Source organism: Rhinolophus hipposideros (genome assembly GCF_964194185.1).
Source record: "Rhinolophus hipposideros genome assembly, chromosome: 6".
In the NCBI taxonomy this organism is placed as follows: domain Eukaryota; kingdom Metazoa; phylum Chordata; class Mammalia; order Chiroptera; family Rhinolophidae; genus Rhinolophus; species Rhinolophus hipposideros.
The window spans coordinates 72,351,475-72,373,838 of NC_138052.1; the positions used below are offsets into that span (position 1 = coordinate 72,351,475).

General features: G+C 34.0%; 1 protein-coding gene across 3 annotated transcripts in view; it reads right to left on the bottom strand.

Annotated features, from left to right (window-relative positions):
- Positions 1–357: 357 nt before the first annotated feature.
- The window catches only part of ICA1L (islet cell autoantigen 1 like), a 59,882-nt gene continuing 37,875 nt past the window's right edge, over positions 358–22,364 (bottom strand). For all 3 annotated transcript variants that reach the window (XM_081051450.1, XM_081051451.1, XM_081051452.1), the window contains 4 exons: positions 20,661–20,738; positions 10,223–10,477; positions 8,381–8,470; positions 358–3,571 (listed from right to left, as the gene is read on the bottom strand). In XM_081051450.1, the coding sequence (XP_080907576.1) occupies positions 3,456–3,571; positions 8,381–8,470; positions 10,223–10,477; positions 20,661–20,738 (539 nt within the window). In that variant the 3' untranslated portion in view covers positions 358–3,455. The remainder of the gene's footprint in view (positions 3,572–8,380; positions 8,471–10,222; positions 10,478–20,660; positions 20,739–22,364) is intronic.

Consider the following 22,364-nt stretch of genomic DNA (forward strand, 5'->3'; position numbering starts at 1 on the left):
TCAAATTTTGATACTTGATAATTTGTATTTTATTACTGAGAGTATTTACACAAAGAACACACATTCTGTTATTTCCTGTATCTTACAGAGTCCTTTATGTAAGAAGTAAATTAGAAAGAATGAGCCTCACAAGGATACTAATTTCCCTGGTTTTATGTTCATTTATTGGAGCAAAAGTAATTGCAGTTTAAAGGGTTAAAAATAATTGCAAAAACCGCAATTACTTTTGCACCAGCCTAATCAATTCAAACTACCTTCCTCACTACTACTATATTCCTAAGGTAAAACCCAAGTTTTTTAATAGAGAAACAATTGGATTTGTATTGAGTACTAGAAGAAAGAAACTTTTTTGTTTATGCCATCTTGTAATCTTTATTAAAAGAGGCCCGGAAAAATAGAGCACATTCAAATTTCCTTTGTTCTTATGCTGTAAGAACTCTACATTTCCAGATGGTCTGTAAAGATAGTTATGTGAAATAAATATCCATAGTTGAAATACATTTTTCTCATTGTGCAATACTGAAACGTTCTTTGTTAAAATAGTTTGTTTCTAACCATATCAAAGCTATGTTTTACAATTAATGAAAAATTTCAAAAATATAAAGTTACACTTATCTGATCTTAATATGCCCTGCTATTCCTGACTTTCAAGTTAAGTGGTTGTAGAAAAATTAGGCAGATTTTAGAACTGGGCTTTTCTAATGTTAAATGCATTCTTATTTGCTATTAAAAGGTAAAAGATAGGTATTTCCATTTAATATAAAAAACATCTATTTGAAAGAGTTGTTCTTAGCCTACCTTTGTTTAAGGTTAATTAATTTACTTTTTATTAAATGGAAGATCTAGGTATAGACAAATAGCAACTGGTCACCTTTCTGTTCTGTTTATTCTGTCCATCCGTCACTCCCTATTGAATATGTGGTTGGTTTCCTGTATTAGCAATGTAGGTGTATAATAGCCAAATTTTTGTATCTGGTCCCTAAATGAATGAATGAGCTTCAAATAACTAATCTTGAGAAAATATGAATGGTTTCCTTAATTTTAATAACTAAGTTTTCAATGTGCTCTTAAATGGAGTTGTTGAACTTATTGAAGTTATTACTGTGTTTCTCCAAAAATAAGACCTAGCCGGACATCAGCTCTAATGCATCTTTTGGAGCAAAAATTAATATAACATCCAGTCCTTTTTTATTTTACTAAAATATTTGACCGGGTCTTACATAAGACCGGGTTTTATATTAATTTTTGCTCCAAGGGACGCATTAGAGCTGATGGTCCGGCTAGGTCTTATTTTTGGGGAAACACGGTACTAGACTTGCCAAAGGCAGTTAATGCTGCATTGGGTTAAATGGGCAACTGCATACTCTGTTGAAAGACAATGTTAAAGACACTAAGAACTGAATAATAAAAATCCATTGTTTATATTTTTTGAAACCCTTTGCTCTTGGAAAACTGAGGGCAGTATCCCTTCACATTCATAGTCTGGGATTCATACTTCTTGCTTGGAGAGACTATGGTTTTCCTCTGAGAGTTATGGTGTCTTTATTTATCTGAGATAATGGACTGCTTTGCATGCATATCAAGGAGATAAATAGTTTTGAACTAATGCATTAATGAAAGAACTTAGTAACAGAAAAATGGCACAAACTCAATGGTATAAAGTCAGCATTTTTGGAGGTACTCAAAGCTGACAGGAGAGTCACCTTGGGTATAGAATTTAGATTGCAAATCATAATCGATACCCTTGGTGATTGTATCTTGGCAGAACAAAGACAATATTGCATTCTTGGGAATTTCACGAATAAAAAGCAAGAGTTAAAAAAATGCTTCTGAAGGGTTAACCAAATAAAAATAATAAGCATGTGAAAAGATTTTAAAGAAAGACTAAGTGGGTCTGTCTTTCTGACCCTCAGATAAGGTCTTTCCAACGTATGCAGTACTTGGCCATAGTCATGCTTTTCTGGAGAACTTGTGGGCAGTTCAGATTGTAGTTAGGCTGGCCTGCTAAGGATGGGAGGTGGACTGCATTTTACCTACCCTGATCCATTTCTGAAAAATGTTTTTCTATATACAATGACTCAGACATTACAAGCAATTCTCTTATAAATAATAAGCCTGTTTAGAACTAAAGAGCACATGGCAACTATCGTGGACAATTAAGTTAAAATGCTTATTATGGAGATGCAATGGACTGGATGACAAAAATGACACACCTGGAGAACTGCCTCAAAATGAAGGGGTGGGCAGGGAAAACAAACAGGAAATTGAGTGATTGATGTGTGTATACAGTGGCTATTTTCATTAACTTGCACTATTTTCAGTTAAATAACCTCCCCCCAGTACTCAGATTCAAAACCCTCTGTGGGTTAACAGTTTTTCCTTAGTAACCAAATAGAGCCTCAGATGATGTCACCCAAGGAAAAGGAAAGGTGGAAAAATAAGACACTACCTATTGATCATGTCGAGTTTTCTGTAACTCGGCCAGAAAGTATTCTGGGTTAAATCACATCAAGAAATATGGGTAATTATGCAAATATGTAGAAGGTGTGTAGAATTTATCCCTCATTAAGATGGAAGTTTCTGGGTAATTTCAGGACTGCTATTGACAATTGCTTAGGGAGTGTCCCCGCACATGCTTCAGAAGGAATATGAATACTGTAAGTTATGGTAGCAATGTGAAAAATCAAGCCTGAAAACACATGTACAATGTCTTCAATATTACTAGATATTCTTCTGATTTGTGAAATGGGAAGAGATTTTTCTGTTTCTATGGAGGATGTACTTAGCAAATACACCATCCTACTACTTCATGAAAATTCAATAATGGAATGGGGGGGGTCCATGATTTTCTATACAGGAAAAAAAACAGTAATATTTGTATTACACTTTAGCCTCTAAGTGGAGAAAACAAGCACCAGGTTTCTGTTTCTCTGATTTCATTAAAGCAAACTGGGTTCTCAAATCTTTTTCTACCTTTCGAACTAAAGATGAAACTGGTCTGGTTCTAGTGTTATTTTCCAAAACAGAACATTCTGCTTGTCACTATTTTATTTAAAAACCAATCCCAGATCACCATCCAATTTACATGCTGTCCTTTATCCACATAAAGATTCTCACAGCCAGCAACTCTTACATAAAAGGCTTTCTAAAAAAATAAGCCCAACTCCTTATTGACAGAATCGTTCCTAGCTGTTATTTTGAAATTTTATCTATTTCAGACTCAACAGTTTCTAAAATTTTCCATATATTATCAACAGCTGCAAATCTAAGATATTAAAAAGACACATTCTATTCAAATGTGATCATTGCCATCTGTTTAAAGTTGGCTGACAAGTGTTACTGTTATATTCACAAACACGATGCTTTTGAGTATGGGTTACAGTATAAACTTTTCACCAGGCAATATGTTACAAAACTGATATCTCAAGGCCATTGAAGTTATTTCATAATTTCAGTCAAGCATTAAGAAGCTCATCATCCGAGTGTCCAATAGCATCTGGGTTTGAAAGTGGATCCAAGTCTGCAAATAGATTGAACCAAGCTGACATGTCTTGGTTACCATTGTTGGGAGCTATTAAAGGAAGAAAAAAAAAGAGTCTCAGATTTTTGAAATCATATTATTGTACCTCTTATGATTTTAAAATAGATGCTTCTTTTGAATCAAAAAAATTCATGACAACTGACAAAAATTAACTATCAATTATATCTCCATGAGGATAATTTTTAAAGCTAGTGCAGATACTGTGTGCTTTGTTGAGGCTCTAATATCTAAGTAATTACATGTTTCTCTGAGAAAGGACTTGATTAGACATGAAAAGGCAGGCAGTAGTACAGTTTTCTTAGAAACACTAAGATAATTTATAGAAGGCTCTCAGATAAATTAAAAGTAACCTTTGCTCCTACAAAGTAGAAATGTTACATTATAAACTTGGTGCTTAAAATCTATGTTATAAAAGCAATGTTAAAATACTAACGTGAAAAAACTCCCTAATCCTATCCTATCCCATTAACATACCTAACAATTGTCGTTTTGGTTTACAGTTTTTTTTGTGTGTGCTTTACAAATTTATATACATATATTTATTTTTCAATTATAGTTCATATACAATATTATATCAGTTTCAGATATACAACATAATGATTAGACATTTATATACCTTACGAAGTGATCCCCCCATTAAGCCTAGTAGTGTAGTATCCACCTGAATCATACATATTTATTACAATATTATCGCCTATATTTCCTGTGTGGTTCTTTACGTCCTTGTGTCTATTTTTATAAGTGGCAATTAGTACTTCTTAATCCTGTCACCTTTTTAACTCATCCAAGTCCCTCCCATCTGGTGACCACCATTTTGTTCTGTGTATGATTTTGTTTTTTCATTTATTTCCAAATATAAGGGAAATCATATGGTATTTGTTTTTTCCTGACTATTTCACGTAGCATAATACATTCTAGGACCATCCACATTGCCACAATGGCAAGATTCCATTATTTTTTATGGCTGAGTAATACTCCATTTTATATACGTGCAACATCATCTTTGTCCGTTTGTCTATCGATGGACACTTAGGTTGCTTCCATTTCTTGGCTGTTGTAAATGCTGCACTGAACATAGGGATGCATGTATCTTTTTGAATTAGTGTTTCGGATTTCTTCAGATAAATACCCAGAACTGGAACTGCTAGGTCATATGGTAGTTTTGTTTTTAATTTTTAGGAACCTCCATACTTTTTTGTATAGTGGCTGTACCACCTTGCAATTCCACCAGCAGTGCACAAGGGTTCCCTTTTCTCCACATTCTCGACATTTGTTTGTTGATTTACTGATGATAGCCATTCTGACAGGTGTGAGGTGATATCTCATTGTGGTTTTGATAGGCATTTCTTTGAGGATTAGTGACTTTGAGCATCTTTTCATATGTCGGTTGGCCAGCTGTGTGTCCTCTTTGGAGAAATGTGTTTTCAGTTCCTCTGCCCACTTTTTAATTGGATTGTTTGGTTTTTATTGGTGTTAAGTTGAATAAGTTCTTTTTAAATTTTGGATGTTAACCCCTTATCAGATGTATCATTGGCAAATACCTTCTCCCATTCAGTAGGTTGTCTTTCCTTTGGCTGATGGTTTCCTTTCTGTACAAACACTTTTTAGTTTGCTGTAGTCCCATTTGTTTATTATTTCTTTTGTTTCCCTTGCCCGAGGAGATATATCCAAAAAAATACATTACTAAGCAATGTCAGAGTGTTTGCTGCCTTTTTTTTCCTCTATGAGTTTTATGGTTTCAGGTCTTATATTCAAGTCTTTAATCCATTTTGAGTTGATTCTTGTATGTAGTATGAGAAAGTGGTCTAGTTTCATTTTTTGCATGTGTCTGTCCAGTTTTTCCAACACCACGCATGAAAGAGACTGTCTTTACACGATTGTATATTCTTGCCTCCTTTGTCATAGATTAACTATAGGCAATAGTTTATTTCTGGGCTCTCTATTCTGTTCCATTGATTGATGTGTCTGTTTTGATGCCAGTGCCATACTATATTTTGATTACTATAGCTTGTAGTACAGTTTGATATCCACCTTTGTTCTTCTTTCTCAAGATTGCTTTGGCTATTCGGGGTCATTTGCAGATCCATAAAAATTTTAGGATTATTCTAGTTCTGTGAAAAATGCCATTGGTATTTTAATAGGGATGTACTGAATCTGTAGATTGCTTTGGATAGTATGGACATTTTTTTTTTAATTTATTGGGGTGACAATTGTTAGTAGTATGGACATTTTAATGATTTTAATTCTTCCTATCCATGAACACAGTATCTTCTTACATTATTTGTATCTTCTTCAATTAGTTTTTTAACTTCCTATAGTTTTTTAAGTACAGGTATCTTACCTCCTTGGTTAAACTTATTCCTAGATATTTTATTATTTTTGATGCAATTGTAAATAGGATTGTTTTCTTAATTTCTGTTTCTCATATTTTGTTATTAGTATAAGAATGCAACTGATTTCTGAATATATTTTTTACATTTTTAAAATTTTTGTATTATTAGTTTCAGGTGTACAAAAACAACAATGATTAGACATTCAAACACCTTACAAAGTGATAACCCCAAGAAGTCTACTACCCATCGTACATAGCTATTACAATACCATTAACTGTATTCCTTATTCTGTACTTTACATCCCATACATATAAATACATACATATATATATAAAATTATAGTTGACATTTGGACATTTGGAGGATGTACTTAGTAAATACACCATCCTGTTAGTTCATGAAAATTCAATAATGGAACGGGGGCGGGGGGTCCATGATTTTCTATAAAGGAAAAAAAACCAGTAATATTTGTATTACATTTTAGCCTCTAAGTGGAGAAAACAAGCACCAGGTTTCTGTTTCTCTGATTTCATTAAAGCAAACTGGGTTCTCAAATCTTTTTCCATCAATAGATGAATGGATAAAGAAGCTGTGGTGTGTGTATGTGTACACACAAACACACTGTGGAATATTGTACAGCTATAAAAAAACGAAATCTTGGGCCGGCCCAGTGGCTCAGGAGGTTACAGCTCCATGCTCCTAACTCTGACGGCTGCCGGTTCAATTCCCACATGGGCCAGTGGGCTCTCAACCACAAGGTTGCCAGTTCAATTCCTCGAGTCCCGCAAGGGATGGTGGGCTGTGCCCCCTGCAACTAGCAAGGGCAACTGGACCTGGAGCTGAGCTGCGCCCTCCACAACTAAGACTGAAAGGACAACAACTTGAAGCTGAACGGCATCCTCCACAACTAAGATTGAAAGGACAACAACTTGACTTGGAAAAAAGTCCTGGAAGTACACACTGTTCCCCAATAAAGCCCTGTATCCCCTTCTCCAATAAAAGAAAATCTTTAAAAAAAAATTTCAAAAGGGGCAGTTTTAACAATAGAAGCCTCCCTGTCCATTCTGGCTCCCATTTAAAAAAACAACAACAAAAAAAACACAACGAAATCTTGCCATTTGCAACATGGATGGATCTAGAGGGTATTATGCTAAGTGAAATAATTCAGACATTGAAAGACAAATACTATGTGGAAACTAAAAAAACATAAAACAAAAACAGACTCATACAAACAGAGACCAAAGGGATGGTTACCAGAGAGGAGGGAAAAGGAGGATGGGTGAAAAGGTGAAGGGGATTCTAGACAATAAAATTGTGATAAGTATGTATGATGACAGGTTTTTAGAATTAGTGAGATGATCACACTGTAAGGTATAAAAATGTCAAATCACTATATTGTACACCTGAAACTGATCTGACTAATATTGTATACCAGCTATTCTTATGTAAAAGAATTTAGTAAAAGAAAGAACAAAAGAACAAAAAAGACCTGAATTTAATCACATGGAGACTTCAGCTAAAACAGAAATAAGGAGCATTCTAGTAAAAAAAAAAAAATCAGTGCAACAGTTTCAGATTAAAAGACGCTAAAGAGACATGGCAAAAGAATACAACATAAGACCCTTGACTTGACATACCAGAGGGGGAAAGTGCTATAAAGGACATTACTGGGTCAACTCCCAAAATTGGAATAATAAATGGTAGCTTATAGAAAAGTGTTATGTTAATACTAAATTTCCCAAAGTTTACAATCATATTCTGGTCATGCAAGAGAATATATCTGTTCTTAGGAAACACAAACTGAAGTAGTTAGGGGTAAAAGGTCATGATGTATGTAACTCACTCTGAATTTGTTCAGAACAAAATAACAGAGAGGCCTGCATAAAGGGATTGGGGTAAAATACTAACAATAGGCGAATCTAGGTAAGGGGTATACTAGTGTTTTTTGTGCTATTTTCATTTATGCAATATTTATGTACATTTGAAATTCTTTCCAATTAAAAAGTTTTTAAAAATCAACATCAGTGACCAAGATTAATATGTATCTAAAATACTGCAAGACAGAATATGTCTATTTTCTATGTATACTATACATGGTAATTATAACATGGACCAGCTCCGCAGACAATATGGTGAATATTCCATATATGTTAGTAATTACCATGTCCCAGGCCCATGCTAAGTGCCTGAGTGCATTGTTTGTGTATAGTCATGCCGTAGTCAAACAGCATCTTCTATCCCCAGTGCTATTATCCACTATCAACAAACCTTAACACAAAGTATAAAAGATTAAAGTACAGAATTTAGTTTACTATGACAGGCTTACAATTTCTATCCAATTCTTTCTACGATGAGGGAGAGCCAGGTACAGCTTTCATTTTAATTCATTACTAAAATATTTTTCTGGATAATATGAGACAAGGACTCTAAAGTGATCCTTTTCTAAATTTATCTGAATTCAACTGATTGTTAACATACTGGCAGAGAATATAAATAAACAACTTACACTTTGTTAATTTCTCTGGACTCTGTGAAGGCACCGGCTGGTTATCAGTGTGTGAAAGGGGAAGTTCAAATCCCCCTTTGGAGGCCCAACCTGGGAGGGAGAGAGGTCATGAATTATCCATTGTTAATCAAATAAGAAGTATCATCAGAAAAACAAGAAAAATATCTAATCTTCCAAGCTTTGTACCAGGGTACAGTATAGAGGTATAAAACACTTAGAATTTATCTGTAATTATGTATTTTATTCAAATCATCAGTTTAGTCCCAACTAGAGTTAGATTAGACTTCCTTACAGTTTCAAAGTGGTTTTGAAACACAGTCATGCACTACACATAACTAACATTCAGTCAATAGCAGACTGCATTTACGACATAAGATTATAATGGAGCTGAAAAACTCCTATCGCCTAGCTGACATCATAGCTGTCTTAACGTCATGTAACATAGCACAATGCATTCCGCATTTGTAGTGATGCTGGTGTAAACAAACCTGCATAGCCAGTTGTATAAAAGTATAGCACATACAGTTGCAGTAGTAGGCGATATAACCTGTAGGTTTGTGTAAATACACTCCATAGTGATTGCACAATGACAAAATTGCCTAAATGACAGTTCTCTGAACATTTCCCCATCTTTAATGGGTGCATGACTGCAAATACAGAAGTTTTTTTAAACAACTGCAAATGGATAAGGTTTAGAAAGAGAAGTTCTAAGGAATCAGAGAGGAAATAGGCCTGATAATTAGAATCTTGAAACCAGTAATTATGTTTATGCCATTGGACTCAGAAATCCAATTCGTAGAAATTTAAGGAAATAACTGGATTGGGACTGTAAAATACTTAGGCTCAAGCCCAAGTTCCAATACTGAACATAAGTCAAAAAAGTGACACAAGCAAAGATGCCTCAGAGAGATCTGAAAATATTAAATGTGGTTATAGAAAATGGTAAGTATTTGGAAGTAAGGTAGGCGATAAGGATAGAAATGCAGGGACAGGCAGGTTATATCCTTGAGCCCATGGTGCTTCATTTTTTATAAATGTAGCCAGGGTGCTGACATCAGAATTTGCTTGGAGAATAAACTCTGGAGGAAGTTTAGACAGTGAACTGGGGGTTGGGAGATCTGTAAAGTGGACTCTTGCAGCAACCCAGGACACTAAATGAGGCTCTAAATGGCTCTGGTAGTGGAGGCAGAGAGGAGCAGTGGGAAATTTGAGACATATTTTAGAAAAAGAATTGACAGGATTAGTAACCAATATGGAACTGGGGAGCAAAATGACTCCCAAGATGCTGGGTTGGACACAGGATGGTAGAACAGCAGGTGAGTAGAGGGAGTTCTTGACATATAAACAAAGAAGATGACCCCTTCCACAGGAAAAAACCCTGCCCTCGGCTTTCTACTTCAGTCCCCACTCCTGCAGCCTTGCCCAGAAGGCTGCCATAGAACTTTGTCTCTTGTCAACTCTGAACCCACATAAAGAAAACACCAAGTTTTGCTAGGCAGAAGAAACAGTATCACCTGCCTGCCCTAGGTAGGGGTAACAGCAGGTCAAGAGTTTCAGACAAGACACTGATTTTCTATGTAGAGAAGACACCTGGTAAAGTCAGTGAAGAAAATTTGGGGTTTGGTGGAGGTGACAGGAAAGCAGCCCTTGTTATACTCTTATTGGCAGACTCCAGGGGTGATAATAGTTTTTATTTTTCCAGTTGATTTGTGTGACTGCAGGTTTTATCTAGTAGTATTTAAATTAAAATCAATCTTATTGATTTTAGCATCCACATGAACATAGTTTTGATTCACAAGGACAAAATAAGTCACGGTGTCCAAGTATTTCATAGACACTTACTGTTGAAAGCTCCAGCAGCATGAAGGCCAAGGTCAAAGAGATGTGAAGGAAGGAATCGTGCAGAATGAGCAAGAGGCTCAGATCCCACAGAATGCTCGTGGGACATGAGACTGGCATTGGGGCTCTCAAAGGCAGTCTGGCATTCTTGGGTAAATTCACTAGTACTTGAAGAAACAGGACTTAGGAGATTGTTCAGAAACGAGAATTCCTTCTCAAAATCGTCTTCCAGTGAATCTACAGGTAAATCTCTTGTAACTGTTGAGTGAAAATAAAAACAGAATGGCTTTTTTCTTTTTGAGGAAATGAGAGTAGGATATAGGGCAAATCAAATTTGATTGCTGTCATATTTTATTAGCAATTTTTAATAAACGAAATTTATGTGAAAATTACTTCTAATTAGGTAAGCTATGGATCAAAATGACCACATTAAACAATGAAGATATAATATATGAATATCTACGTAAGAAATAAGCAACCACCTATGTAAGATGGAAACTACAGGAGACGCAAGGAGAAATACAAACAAATTAATTATAGGAAACTAATATATCACTCAGTTAAAAAAAACAGGAGAAAAGTAAAGATATAAGAGATCTAAACAGCATAATCAATAAGATATTTTGAATATATACAAACCCTAATAGAAAATATGCCTTCATCTCAAACACACATTGAAAATTCACAAAAATTAATTATATTAAGGCACACAATAATGTCAGTTTCTTGAAGAAATATTACAACATATTCTGATTACAATGCAAGAAAATGAAATAATTTTAAAAATGAAAAAAATCTAAAAGGCTCTTCCACCTGTAAATTTTAATACCTTGTATTAACTCTTGGTTGAAAGGGAAGTGGAATTCTGAAAAATAGTGATAAAGAAGACATTTCAAATTATAATCCATGGGATACGTAAATAGCAATTAACAAAGTTTTTAAATAACTGGTGGAAATTATTTTAAAAACAACTATTTAAAGTCTCTTAGAAATTGTTCCAAGGACACACATCAAATGAAGAAATGTTTGTTCAAGGAAGTCTAGTAATATTTAGCAATAATGAGAGACTGGTAAACGAAGAACCACTCTCTTCTTTCCAACTCCCAGTTCAGGAAGATGGACATTCCAGTCTAGCCTAGTGCAGCCAAGAACATAGGGCTCCCTTTCCCTACAGCTCTCAGCCAAGAGCTATCTTCCTAGAAAGGGTAGATGTCAGCATTTCATATCCTCTACCTGGTTACCTGTCGCTAAGGCAAAATCCAGGGGAGTACAGTCAAGAGGTAGAAACTCTTTATTTCCCGAGACACCAAGACCCCAGTCATGGGCTGGAGCCTGATTTGGGTGTGGCATGCTGAAACTCTGGAGGCCCCAATCACTTGACCCTGCCCATAGGTGGTAGTTTCATGCAGGAAGAGGCAAGCCCAAAATACCTAAGACTACTGTCACCCTCCACACTTAGCACTCAGCTCCTACAACAGGATGTCACTCAAAGAAAAATACGTGTCCACCCCTGCATCAAGGCCTGACTCGGATTTTGCCTGGAGGGAGAAACTGAGAAGTAGATAGCTCCTAATCTTTTCCCAAAGGAACTGAGTTCACTTGCAACAGAGTTTGAAGAAATTCAAGCTTACGGATACTCTCAAAAACGGTAGAACTTGTGGTGAAAGGCAATTGGGAGGAGATTGGTAGATTTCACTGGACAATGAATTAGATTTATTGTAGGCTAACCAGTTTACCTGAGGAACTAGGGGGAAAAGCCAGCAGGGAAGAGCATGCCTACAATAAGAACAAATCTCAAACAATGACCTTAGGAACTATCCTTTCCTAGAAGTCCAAATTTGATTGATTTTGTCTGTAGAACAATTTAAGGTCCAGGGCATTTTTGAAAACAGTAGAACAAACAGCTGGAAATTAGAAGAGTTTAACAGCTGGATGTAATCAGGGAAAGACACTTAAAAAGAACTGCTTCAAAACCACTGTCACTCCAGGGTGACTGTGGGTATAACTAAGCCTGCATTCCATGAGGAGTTCCACTAGTGGAGGAACAGATTCCACCGAAATAATCCAGCCTGTCACCAGACAAATATACAAATAATAAAAAGCCTCAGAAGGGAGGACTAGTAGCCAAGGTTGCGAAAATGTATTTTCCAAAATGTCCAATTTCCAACAAAAAATAAGGCATGCAAAAATATATATATACATATATGATCCATATAACAGCAAGCAACAAACTGCCTGTGTGAGAAATCGAAAGTCAGATTTAACAGACAAAGCTTTCAAAGTAGTGCTTATAAACATATTCAAAGAACTAAAGGAAAATATGATTAAGGAAGTGAGGTGACAGATGTGTTAATTAGATGGAGAAAATCTTTTCACAATGTATACATATATCCACAAATGTATACTTTCAATAACTTACAATTTTATCTCAATAAAGCAGAAAAATTTTAAAAAGCAATCTTTAAAAAAGGAAGGTATGATAACAATGTTGCATCAAATAGAGAATATCAATAAACAGTTAATAGATCACAAAAAGAACTAAATAGAAATTTTGAAATTGAAAAGTACAGTAACTGAAATGAAAAATTCACTACAGAGGATCAACAGTGGATCTGAAGTAGCGTTAAGAAAGAATTAGCTAACTTTAAGACACACTATTAGAGATTATGCAATTCGAAGAACAGAGAAAACAAAAGAATAAAGAAAAATGAACAGAGCCTTAGAGAAATGGTGGGCCAATATCAAAAGTACCAGTATACACATAATAAAAGTCTCAAAAGGATGGGGGTTGGCGTTGAAGAAATAATGGAAAAAATGTCCCAACTTTGTTGAAAACAATGTCACTCAACAGGCTTTTTTTTTTTTTAATTTATTGGGGGTGACAATTGTTAGTGAAATTATATAGATTTCAGGTGTACAATTCTGTATTACATCATCTATAAATCCCACTGTGTTTTCACCACCCAGAGTCAGTTCTCCTTCTATCACCATATATTTGATCCCCCTTACCCTCATCTCCCTCCCCACATTCATGGACTGGAAGGATCAATATAGTCCACATGTCAATTAACTCCAAATTGAAGGATGAATTTAACATAATACCTATGAAAATCCTAGTAGGCTTTTTTTTTTTTGTAAAAATGGACAAGCTAATTGTAAAATTTATGTAGAAATGCAAAGGGATTAGAGTAGTCAAAACAATTTTGAAAAAAGGACAGTGTTGTGGGATTTACACTACCTAATCTTAAGATTTACTATAAAGCCACAGTAATCAAGATGGTATGGTACTGACCAAGGATAGGTTTATAGACCAATGGGACAGAATTTAGAATCAGGAAGTACACTCTTACATGTTTTGGTCACTTGATTTCAACAAAAATGCCAAGAAAATTCAATGGAGATAGAAGAGTCTTTTCAAAAAATGGTGCTGGAATAACTGGTGCATATGCAACAAACAAAAACAAATTTTAAAAAGTTAGATACCATATACAACAGTTGACTCAAAATTATAGTCTCACATGTAAGACCTAAAATTATAAAATGTCGAGAAGAAAACATACGAGAAATCTTTGTGACCTTGGGTTATGCAGAATTCTTACATATAACACTAAAAGAACAATTGACAGAAGAAAAAATAGTAAATTAGACTTCATAAAATTTTTTAAAAGTTTATTGGGGTGACAATTGTTAGTAAAGTTACATAGATTTCAGGTGTACAATTCTGTAATACGTCATCTACATCTCACATTATGTGTTCACCACTCAGAGTCAATTCTCCTTCCATCACCATATATTTGACCCTGTTTACCCTCTTGTAGAAACTCCTACCCCCTTACCCTCTGATTACCACTAAACTATTGTCTATGTCTATGAGTTTTTGTTTCTTAATTTGTTTGTCTTGTTCTTTTCAGTTTTATATACTACATATCAGTGAAATCATATGGTTGTCTACTTTTTCTGTCTGACTTACTTTGCTTAGCATTATAATCTCAAGATCCATCCATGTTGTCGCAAATGGTACTATTTCATCTTATGGCCAAATATTCCATTGTGTATAGGTATCACAATTTCTTTATCCATTAATCTATCGAAGAACATTTTGGTTGTTTCTATGTCTTGGCCACCGTAAATAAAGCTGCAATGAACATTGGAGCACATGTGTCTTTATGGATAAATGTTTTCAGATTTTTTTGGTAGACACCCAGGAGAGGGATTGGGGGTTATATGGTAGTTCTATTCTCCACACTACCTTCCATAGCAGCTCATCAACAGTGTATACATTCCCATCAACAGTGTATCAGGGTTCTTTTTTCTCCACAGCCTCTCCAACACTTGTTACTGTTTGTCTTGTTGATGATAGCCATTTTAACTGGGGTGAGGTGATATCTCATTGTGGTGTTTATTTGCATTTCTCTGATAATTAGGGATATAGAGCATTTTTTCATTTGTCTATTGGCCATTTGTATGCCCTCTTTGGAGAAATGTCTCTTCTGGTCCTCTGCCCAGTTTTTAGATTGTTTGATTTTTGGTTGTTGAGTTGTATGAGTTCCTTATATATTTTGGATATTAGCCCCTTATCGGAGGCACTGTTTGCAAAAATCTTCTCCCATTTGGTTGGTTGCCTCTTTATTTTATAGATGGTTTCTTTTGCTGTGCAGAAGCTTTTTAGTTTGACATAGTCCCATTCATGTATTTTAGCTTTTACTTTTCTTACCTTTGGAGTCAAATTCATAAAACGCTCTTTGAACCCAAGGTCCATAAATTTAGTACATATGTTTTCTTCTATGCAGTTTATTGTTTCAGGTCTTATGCTTAAGTCTTTGATCCATTTTGAATTAATTTTGGTACACGGTGACAGCAGTCTAGTTTCATTCTTTTGCACGTGTTTTTCAATTCTCCCAGCACCATTTATTGAAGAGGCTGTCTTTCCTCCATTGTATGTTTTTAGCTTCTTTGTCAAAAATTATCTGTCCATATTTATGTGGGTTTATTTCTGGGTTGTCAATTCTATTCCATTAATCTGTGTGTCTGTTTCTCTGCCAATACCACGCTGTTTTGATTATTGTTGCCGTGTAGTACAAGCTGAAATCAGGGGGTGTGATGCCTCCAGCATTGTTCTTTTTTCTTAGGTTTGCTTTGGCCATTTGGGGTCTTTTGTGGTTCCATACAAATCCGATTTTTTGTTCTATTTCTTTAAAAATTGTCATTGGGATTTTGATGGGGATTGCATTAAATCTGTATATCGCTTTGGGTAATATGGCCATTTTAACTATGTTGATTCTTCCGATCCATGAATGTGGAATGTCTTTCCATTTGTGTCTTCTTCAATTTCTAAAATTAAAATTAAAAAATTAAAAAATGTCTTATAGTTTTCAATATATAGGTTTTTCACATCCTTGGTTAACTTTATTCCTAGGTATTTTATTCTTTTTGTTGCAATTGCAAAAGGAATTGTTTTTATAAATATTTTTTTCTGAGATTTCATTGTTAGTATATAGGAATGCAATGGATTTTTGTACATTAATTTTATAGCCAGCAACTTGACTGTATTCATTTACTGTTTCGAATAGCTTTTTGGTGGATTCTGTAGGGTTTTCTATTTATAGCATCATGTCATCCACAGAGTGACAATTTAACTTCTTCATTCCCAATTTGGATGCCTTTTATTTCTTTTCTTGCCTGATTGCTCTGGCTAGGACTTCCAATACTATGTTGAAAAGCTCTGGTGTGTTCCTGAACGTAGAGCAAAGGGCTTCAGTTTTTCACCATTAATTATGAAATTAGCTAAGGGTTTGTCATATATGGCCTTTATTATGTTAAGGTATTTTTCTTCTATACCTATTTTATTAAGTGTTTTCATCATGAATGGATGTTGTATCTTGTCAAATGCTTTTTCTGCATCTATTGATATAATCATATGATTTTTGTCCTTTATTTTATGTGATGTATCACATTGACCGATTTGCATATGTTGAACCACCTTTGTACCCCTGGGATCAACACCACTTGGTTGTGATGTATAATCTTTTTAATGCATTGTTACATTTGATTGGCTAGAATTTTAAGATTTTTGCATCTGTATTCATGAGAGATATAGCTCTGTGATTTTCTTTTTTTGTGTTATCCTTACCAGGTTTTGGTATCAGGGTAATGTTGGCCTCATAAAATGAGTTAGGGAGTATTGTCTCTTCCTCAATTTTTTGGGAGAGTTTGAGTAGGACAGGTATTAGATACTCTTTGAATATTTGGTAGAATTCACTAGTAAAGCCATCAGGTCCTGGACTTTTGCTTTTGGGAAGGTATCAGATGACTGATTCAATTTCCTTACTGGAGATTGGTCTATTTAGATTTTCCAATTCTTCATGATTCAGCGTAGGAAGGCTATATGTTTCTATGTATAAGAACTGGTCCATTTCTTCTAGGATACTGAATTTGGTGGTATGTTGTCCTTAACAGTATTCTTCAATCATCCTTTGTATTTCTGTAGCATCCGTGATAACTTCCCCTCTTTCATTTCTGATTTTGTTTGTCTTTTGTCTGTTTATCTTAGTGAGTCTAGCCAAGGGTTTGTCAATTTTATTACTCTTTTCAAAGAACCAGCTCTTTGTCACATTAATTTCTTCTATTGTCTTTTTGTTCTCTATGTCATTTAGTTCTGCTCTGATTTTTATTTCCTTCCTTCTACTGACTTTGGGTTTCATTTGTTCTTCTTTTTTTAGTTCTTTAAGGAGTAACATGAGGTTATTTATCTGGGATTTCTGTTGTTTCTTGAGATAGGCCTGTAATGATATAAATTTCACTCTTAAAGCTGCTTTCACTGCATCCCAAAAATTTTGGTAGGATTTATTTTCATTGTCATTTGTTTCTATGTATCTTCTGATCTCTCCTCTTAATTCTTCTTTGACCCAGTCATTCTTTAAAAGTACATTGTTTAAGCTCCACATATTTGTGGGTTTTCCTGCTTTCTTTTTGCAGTTGATATGCAATTTCAATGCCTTGTGATCAGAGATTATGCTTGGTATGATTTCAGTCTTCTTAAATTTGCTGAAGCTAGTTTCATTTCCCAATATATGGTCTATCTTTGAGAATATTCCATGTACACTAGTAAAGAATGTATAGTCTGATGTTCTAGGATGAAGTGCTCTATAAATATCAGTTATGTCCATTTCACTTAATGTGTCATCTAGGGCTGATATTTCTTTATTTATTTTCTGTTTGGATGATCTATCCATAGCTGTCAATGATGTATTTAGGTTCCCTACTATAATTGTGTTTCGGTCAATTTCTCCTTTTAGTTCTGTTAGTAGTTTCTTGGCATAAAAATTTTTTTTTTATAATTAAATTTATTGGGGTGACAATTGTTAGTAAATTTACATAGATTTCAGGTGTACAATTCTGTATTACATAAAATTTTTAAACTTATGTTTTTAGAGGCAAAACTAAGAAAATAAGACAAAGATAAAATACTTACAAGTCATATATCTGAAAAAGTACTTGTTTTAAGAATATATTTAAAAATTGCAACTTAGTGATAAGATAAATGACCCAATTAAAAAATCATCAATCAATCTTAATAGATTTGTCAATGAAGAAGATATATAAGTGGCCAATAAGCACATGAAAAGAAGCTTAACATCATAAGTCACTGGATAAATACAAATTAAAACCACAAATTAAAAGCACTAGAATGTATATGATAAAAAGACAGACAATACCAAATGCTGATGAGGGTGTGGTGAAACTAGAACCCTCATACTTTGTAAGTAGGAATGAAATGATACAGCATTTTGAAAAGCAGTTTGGAGGGTTTCTTAAAAAGTTAAATTCAAATTTATCATATAATCTAGCAATTCCACTCCTAGAAATCTAACTAAGGAAAATTAAAATATATGTCCATAAAAGGGGAAATATTTGAATATTCATAGCAGCAATATTATAATAGCCAAAACCTGGAAACAATTGAAATGTCCATCAATCAGTAAATGGGTAAACACAATATATCTAATATCTATAATAGAGAATACTATTCATCAACAAAATGTAGTGAACTACAATAAGCAAGATGTGGTATAATAATAGAAATTATACTTGTAAGTATATACTTATAATTCAGCCTTAAAAAGAAGGAAATTCTGCAGCATGTTACAAAATGGATGAACCTTGAGGATACAATGCTAAGTGAAAAAGACAAATAATGTATGATTCCACTTATATGAAGTACTGGGAGTAGTCAAAATCATAGAGACAGAAAGTAGAATGGTGTGTATCAGAAGCTGGGGAAAGCAGGGAATAGGGAGTAACTGTTTAATGATATAGAATTTCAGGTTACACATGAAAATAGTTATTGAGGTAGATGGTTGTAATGGTCGCACAACATTATGAATGTATTTAATACCACAAAACTGTACAGTTAAAAATGGTTAAGATGGTAAATTTTATGTTATATGTATCTTACCACATAAAAAAATTTAAGATTTCAGAAAAAAGTAATGAACTACTGCTCACTATAACAACATGAAGGATTGATACACCATTATACTTAATGAAAGGCACAAAAAGCCAGACAAAAAAGACTTCCTTTGTATAATTTAATTTATATGAAATGTCAAGGAAGGGGAAATTTATAGAGACAGAAATCAGATTAGCAATTTCGTAGTGCAGGGAGTGGAAGCAAGGATTAACTGCAAACAAGCATAAGATAATTTTTAGGGTAATGGAAATATTCTAATAGTCAATTACGGTACTGGTCGCACAAGTTTATAAATTTGCTAAAAATCACTGAATTTTACACTTACAATGGGTTAATTTAACAGTATTTAGATTATACCTCAATAAAGCTGTTAAAAAATCAAAAGAGATTTTTATACAACTCTGCAAATAAATTTCAAAATTTAGAGAAAATGAACAATGGCTGAGAAAAATATACTTACTAAAATTGATCCCAGTACAGATAGAAAGCTTAAAAAGACCAATCGCCATAGAGAAGAAAACACAAAGAACCAGGCCTACATGTTTTCACAGAGAAATTAACAGCAACGCAAAAATAGTAAATAAAATATCACTGGGCTAATGCACAATGACAAAGATGGACTTATAAATGAAATGCCCACTACTATTTTAACATTGTTCTGGATGTAGTAATAAATGCAATTAAACAAAAGAAATCAATTACAGTCATAACAATTGGTAAAGAAAAAACAAGACTATCTTGTTTGCAGATAACATGATGATATACTTGGAAAACTCTAGAAAAATCAATGATAAACCTCAAACTATAAAAAAATTCAGCAAGGTAGCAGGATATAAAATAACATGCGAAAATCAATACCGAAAGGTTTTTCGGTAATGGTAACGAAAAAGATAAGTACAGAGAAATAAACTTGATAAGAAATGTTCAAAACCTTTGGAAAAAAAGTACATCTGAAAGCTATACAAGTAAACTTTAACAAATAGAAAGCTGTTTCTTGTTTTTTGGTTAGACTGTCTCGACATCATCAAGCTGTCAGTTTTCACATTTAATGTTATCGCAATAAAAGTATCCATGAGCTTTTTCATGGATCTAGACAATTTGATATGCTTGTAAATTTTATACTAAAAAATAAACATGCAAGAATAGCTAAGGAAAAGAAAAGAAAAGGAGGATATAGACCTACCAAATACAAAAACATGCAAGAAAGCCATAATTAAAACCCTGTGGCACTCACTGGTGCGTGCAAATATCAATGAAATATAAAGAAAGTTCAACAATAGTCCCAAGAACCTAAAGAAATACCGCATGTGATTGGAAGTTATCTTAAATTACTATGGCAAAGAAGGCATTAAAAAAATTGATATAAAGTATAGCCATTTGCAAAAAGAAAACTTTTAATCCTTTGCTAACACCATATGCATGAATAAACTTCAAATTGGAGTTTGAAGTTGGAGAATCAAAATGTAAAAATAAAACTATACAAATACTAAAAGAAAGCATAAGTGAATTCTTCTAACTTGGGTTTTGCATATTATAAAAATCCAGATCCAATAAAAGAAAAGAGTAATAAATTTGACTACATAAAAATTTTTTATTTATTTATATGATAAGAAATTATATGAAAATTCAACAGACAAATGACAGACTAGAGAAAATGTTTGCAACATAATTGCTTGGGGAAGATATTCAAGCTAGTATTTACTGAACGCCTACACTGCTGGATAGTGGAGATACATCAAATTGTAAGACCTACCTGTCCTCAGTGATACAGATACATTCTGACAGGGCCAAAATAATACAAAAAAAAGAATAACTTAATTCCCATTGTGATGTGCTACAGAGTAGAAATACAGGATTGCATACTTGTATAGAGACCTATACAGATTTTAGGATTAAAGAAATAAATATTAAATAAAAACGAAATAATTTAAAATAAATTTTCCATATATAGTTGAAAGTATAATTTCTCACCATTTTTTTCAGAGTTAGAAAACTGAGGCGCTCCACATTTTCTTATTTGAAAATGTTTTTCCTTGTGATATTCAGTTGCTGAAACAAAAGCACATAAAAAGATAAGCTGAACAAGAAGAAATTTAGCATGCTTATTTACTGTAATATTTTGTAATTTGAACAAAATGTTCAATTAACCTAATCGGATTATAGAAGGGAGATGTAAAAATTTAAAGAATCAAATATAAAAATCACATTTGTTTGTGTATGTCTCTATATACACATATACTCAATACAGACACAGAGATTAAAAAAAAATCCAAGATTTTCATATCTTCAACTATTATCAGGGCCAATTTTAAAAAAAGATCAATGAAATGTAAATGCGTCCTACATATAAAAGTGGATAGTGTTTCTGTATGGAGACCTTAGAGGCTGTAATACATCTAAGGACAAGGAAGTAATATCTCTATCACACTCTTATTAAAATGCAATGCTCAGTTTGGGATACTACAAAAAAAGTTAAAAAGTTTAATTCAACTAAAGTAATCAAAAGGAAAAATTGAAGAGAAAGGTATACAGAATACAAAGAACTCAAGGTTATTTAGCTTTAAGATAAGAAAGATAAAGAATGAATCAAGTTCTAAGTTCAAGTACAGTTAGTATAAAGATGGTGAAAAGTACAGAAGATAAAGAAAAAATGGGCTTTATTAATAAAGATTTCAGTTGAACATTGGAAAAAAGTGGATGGCAAATCAGGTAATGGGAAAGAGATTCTAGAGACGGCTAGAGAAACAAGTGAGGAGGAGAACCAGGGTTTTAGGGCAGGAATGGGGGAGACAGACAAGCAGAGTCACACCATGGAAAGTTTTGTTAAGCGACAGAAATAGAGCTTGGGGAATGAAGGACTGTGTTAAAGGACCTTTAAGAAACTGTTGCTCTATAAGATGCATGGTAACCTCCCCGTCTTTTCCCCAGAGATCTTTAACAATGATCTGCTTTACTCCACTTTGCATTTGATATGGATTCATGTGGGGTTTGGGTTTATTTTAATCTACAGATGTGTGTGAGATTGGGATCAACATAGGCATATGAGAAACGGCTAGCTCAGAATGCATAGTTTTACTGCATTATATGAAATACCACTTGAGTAAATATTTCAGAGAATAAAAAAATGCTTGAAGGCATTTCAAATTACTTCAAGATAGTTCTAAAAGTTACATTATTTAATTAAAGTTTGAGATGGCAATGTTTTTCAGAAAGGTTATTCCAGTTTCCACTCTACAAGTAGTGATGGTATTATCTTGGTCCCAAGGACACTGAATATTTTCCAAATTTTCTGATTAATATGACCAATGAAAAATGATACCTGTAATATAATGGACTAGATACTCAGAAGCACCCTCCTTTACAAAAAAATCCTTGTTAAAACTATGAAATATACTTTTAATGCAGTGCTGGACTTGTTAGAAACGAACACTGTAAGCTGAAACCACAGCAAGTGAAGAGGAAAGGGAGATGCTCTGTGGGCAGATGCCCATACCACACTGCTCTTTGGAGACAAAGCCTTCAGCAAACATAAAGAAAGTAAGCTGAGACCAGGATTCTTACATTGAGCAAAAGGCTCTGGAAGGAGGTTAAAGTGATCACCAGACTAGTACTGTTCCCTATGGAAAGAAGCAAATGAATTTTAACTAGAGAAAAATCTAAGCCTCCAGGATTCCC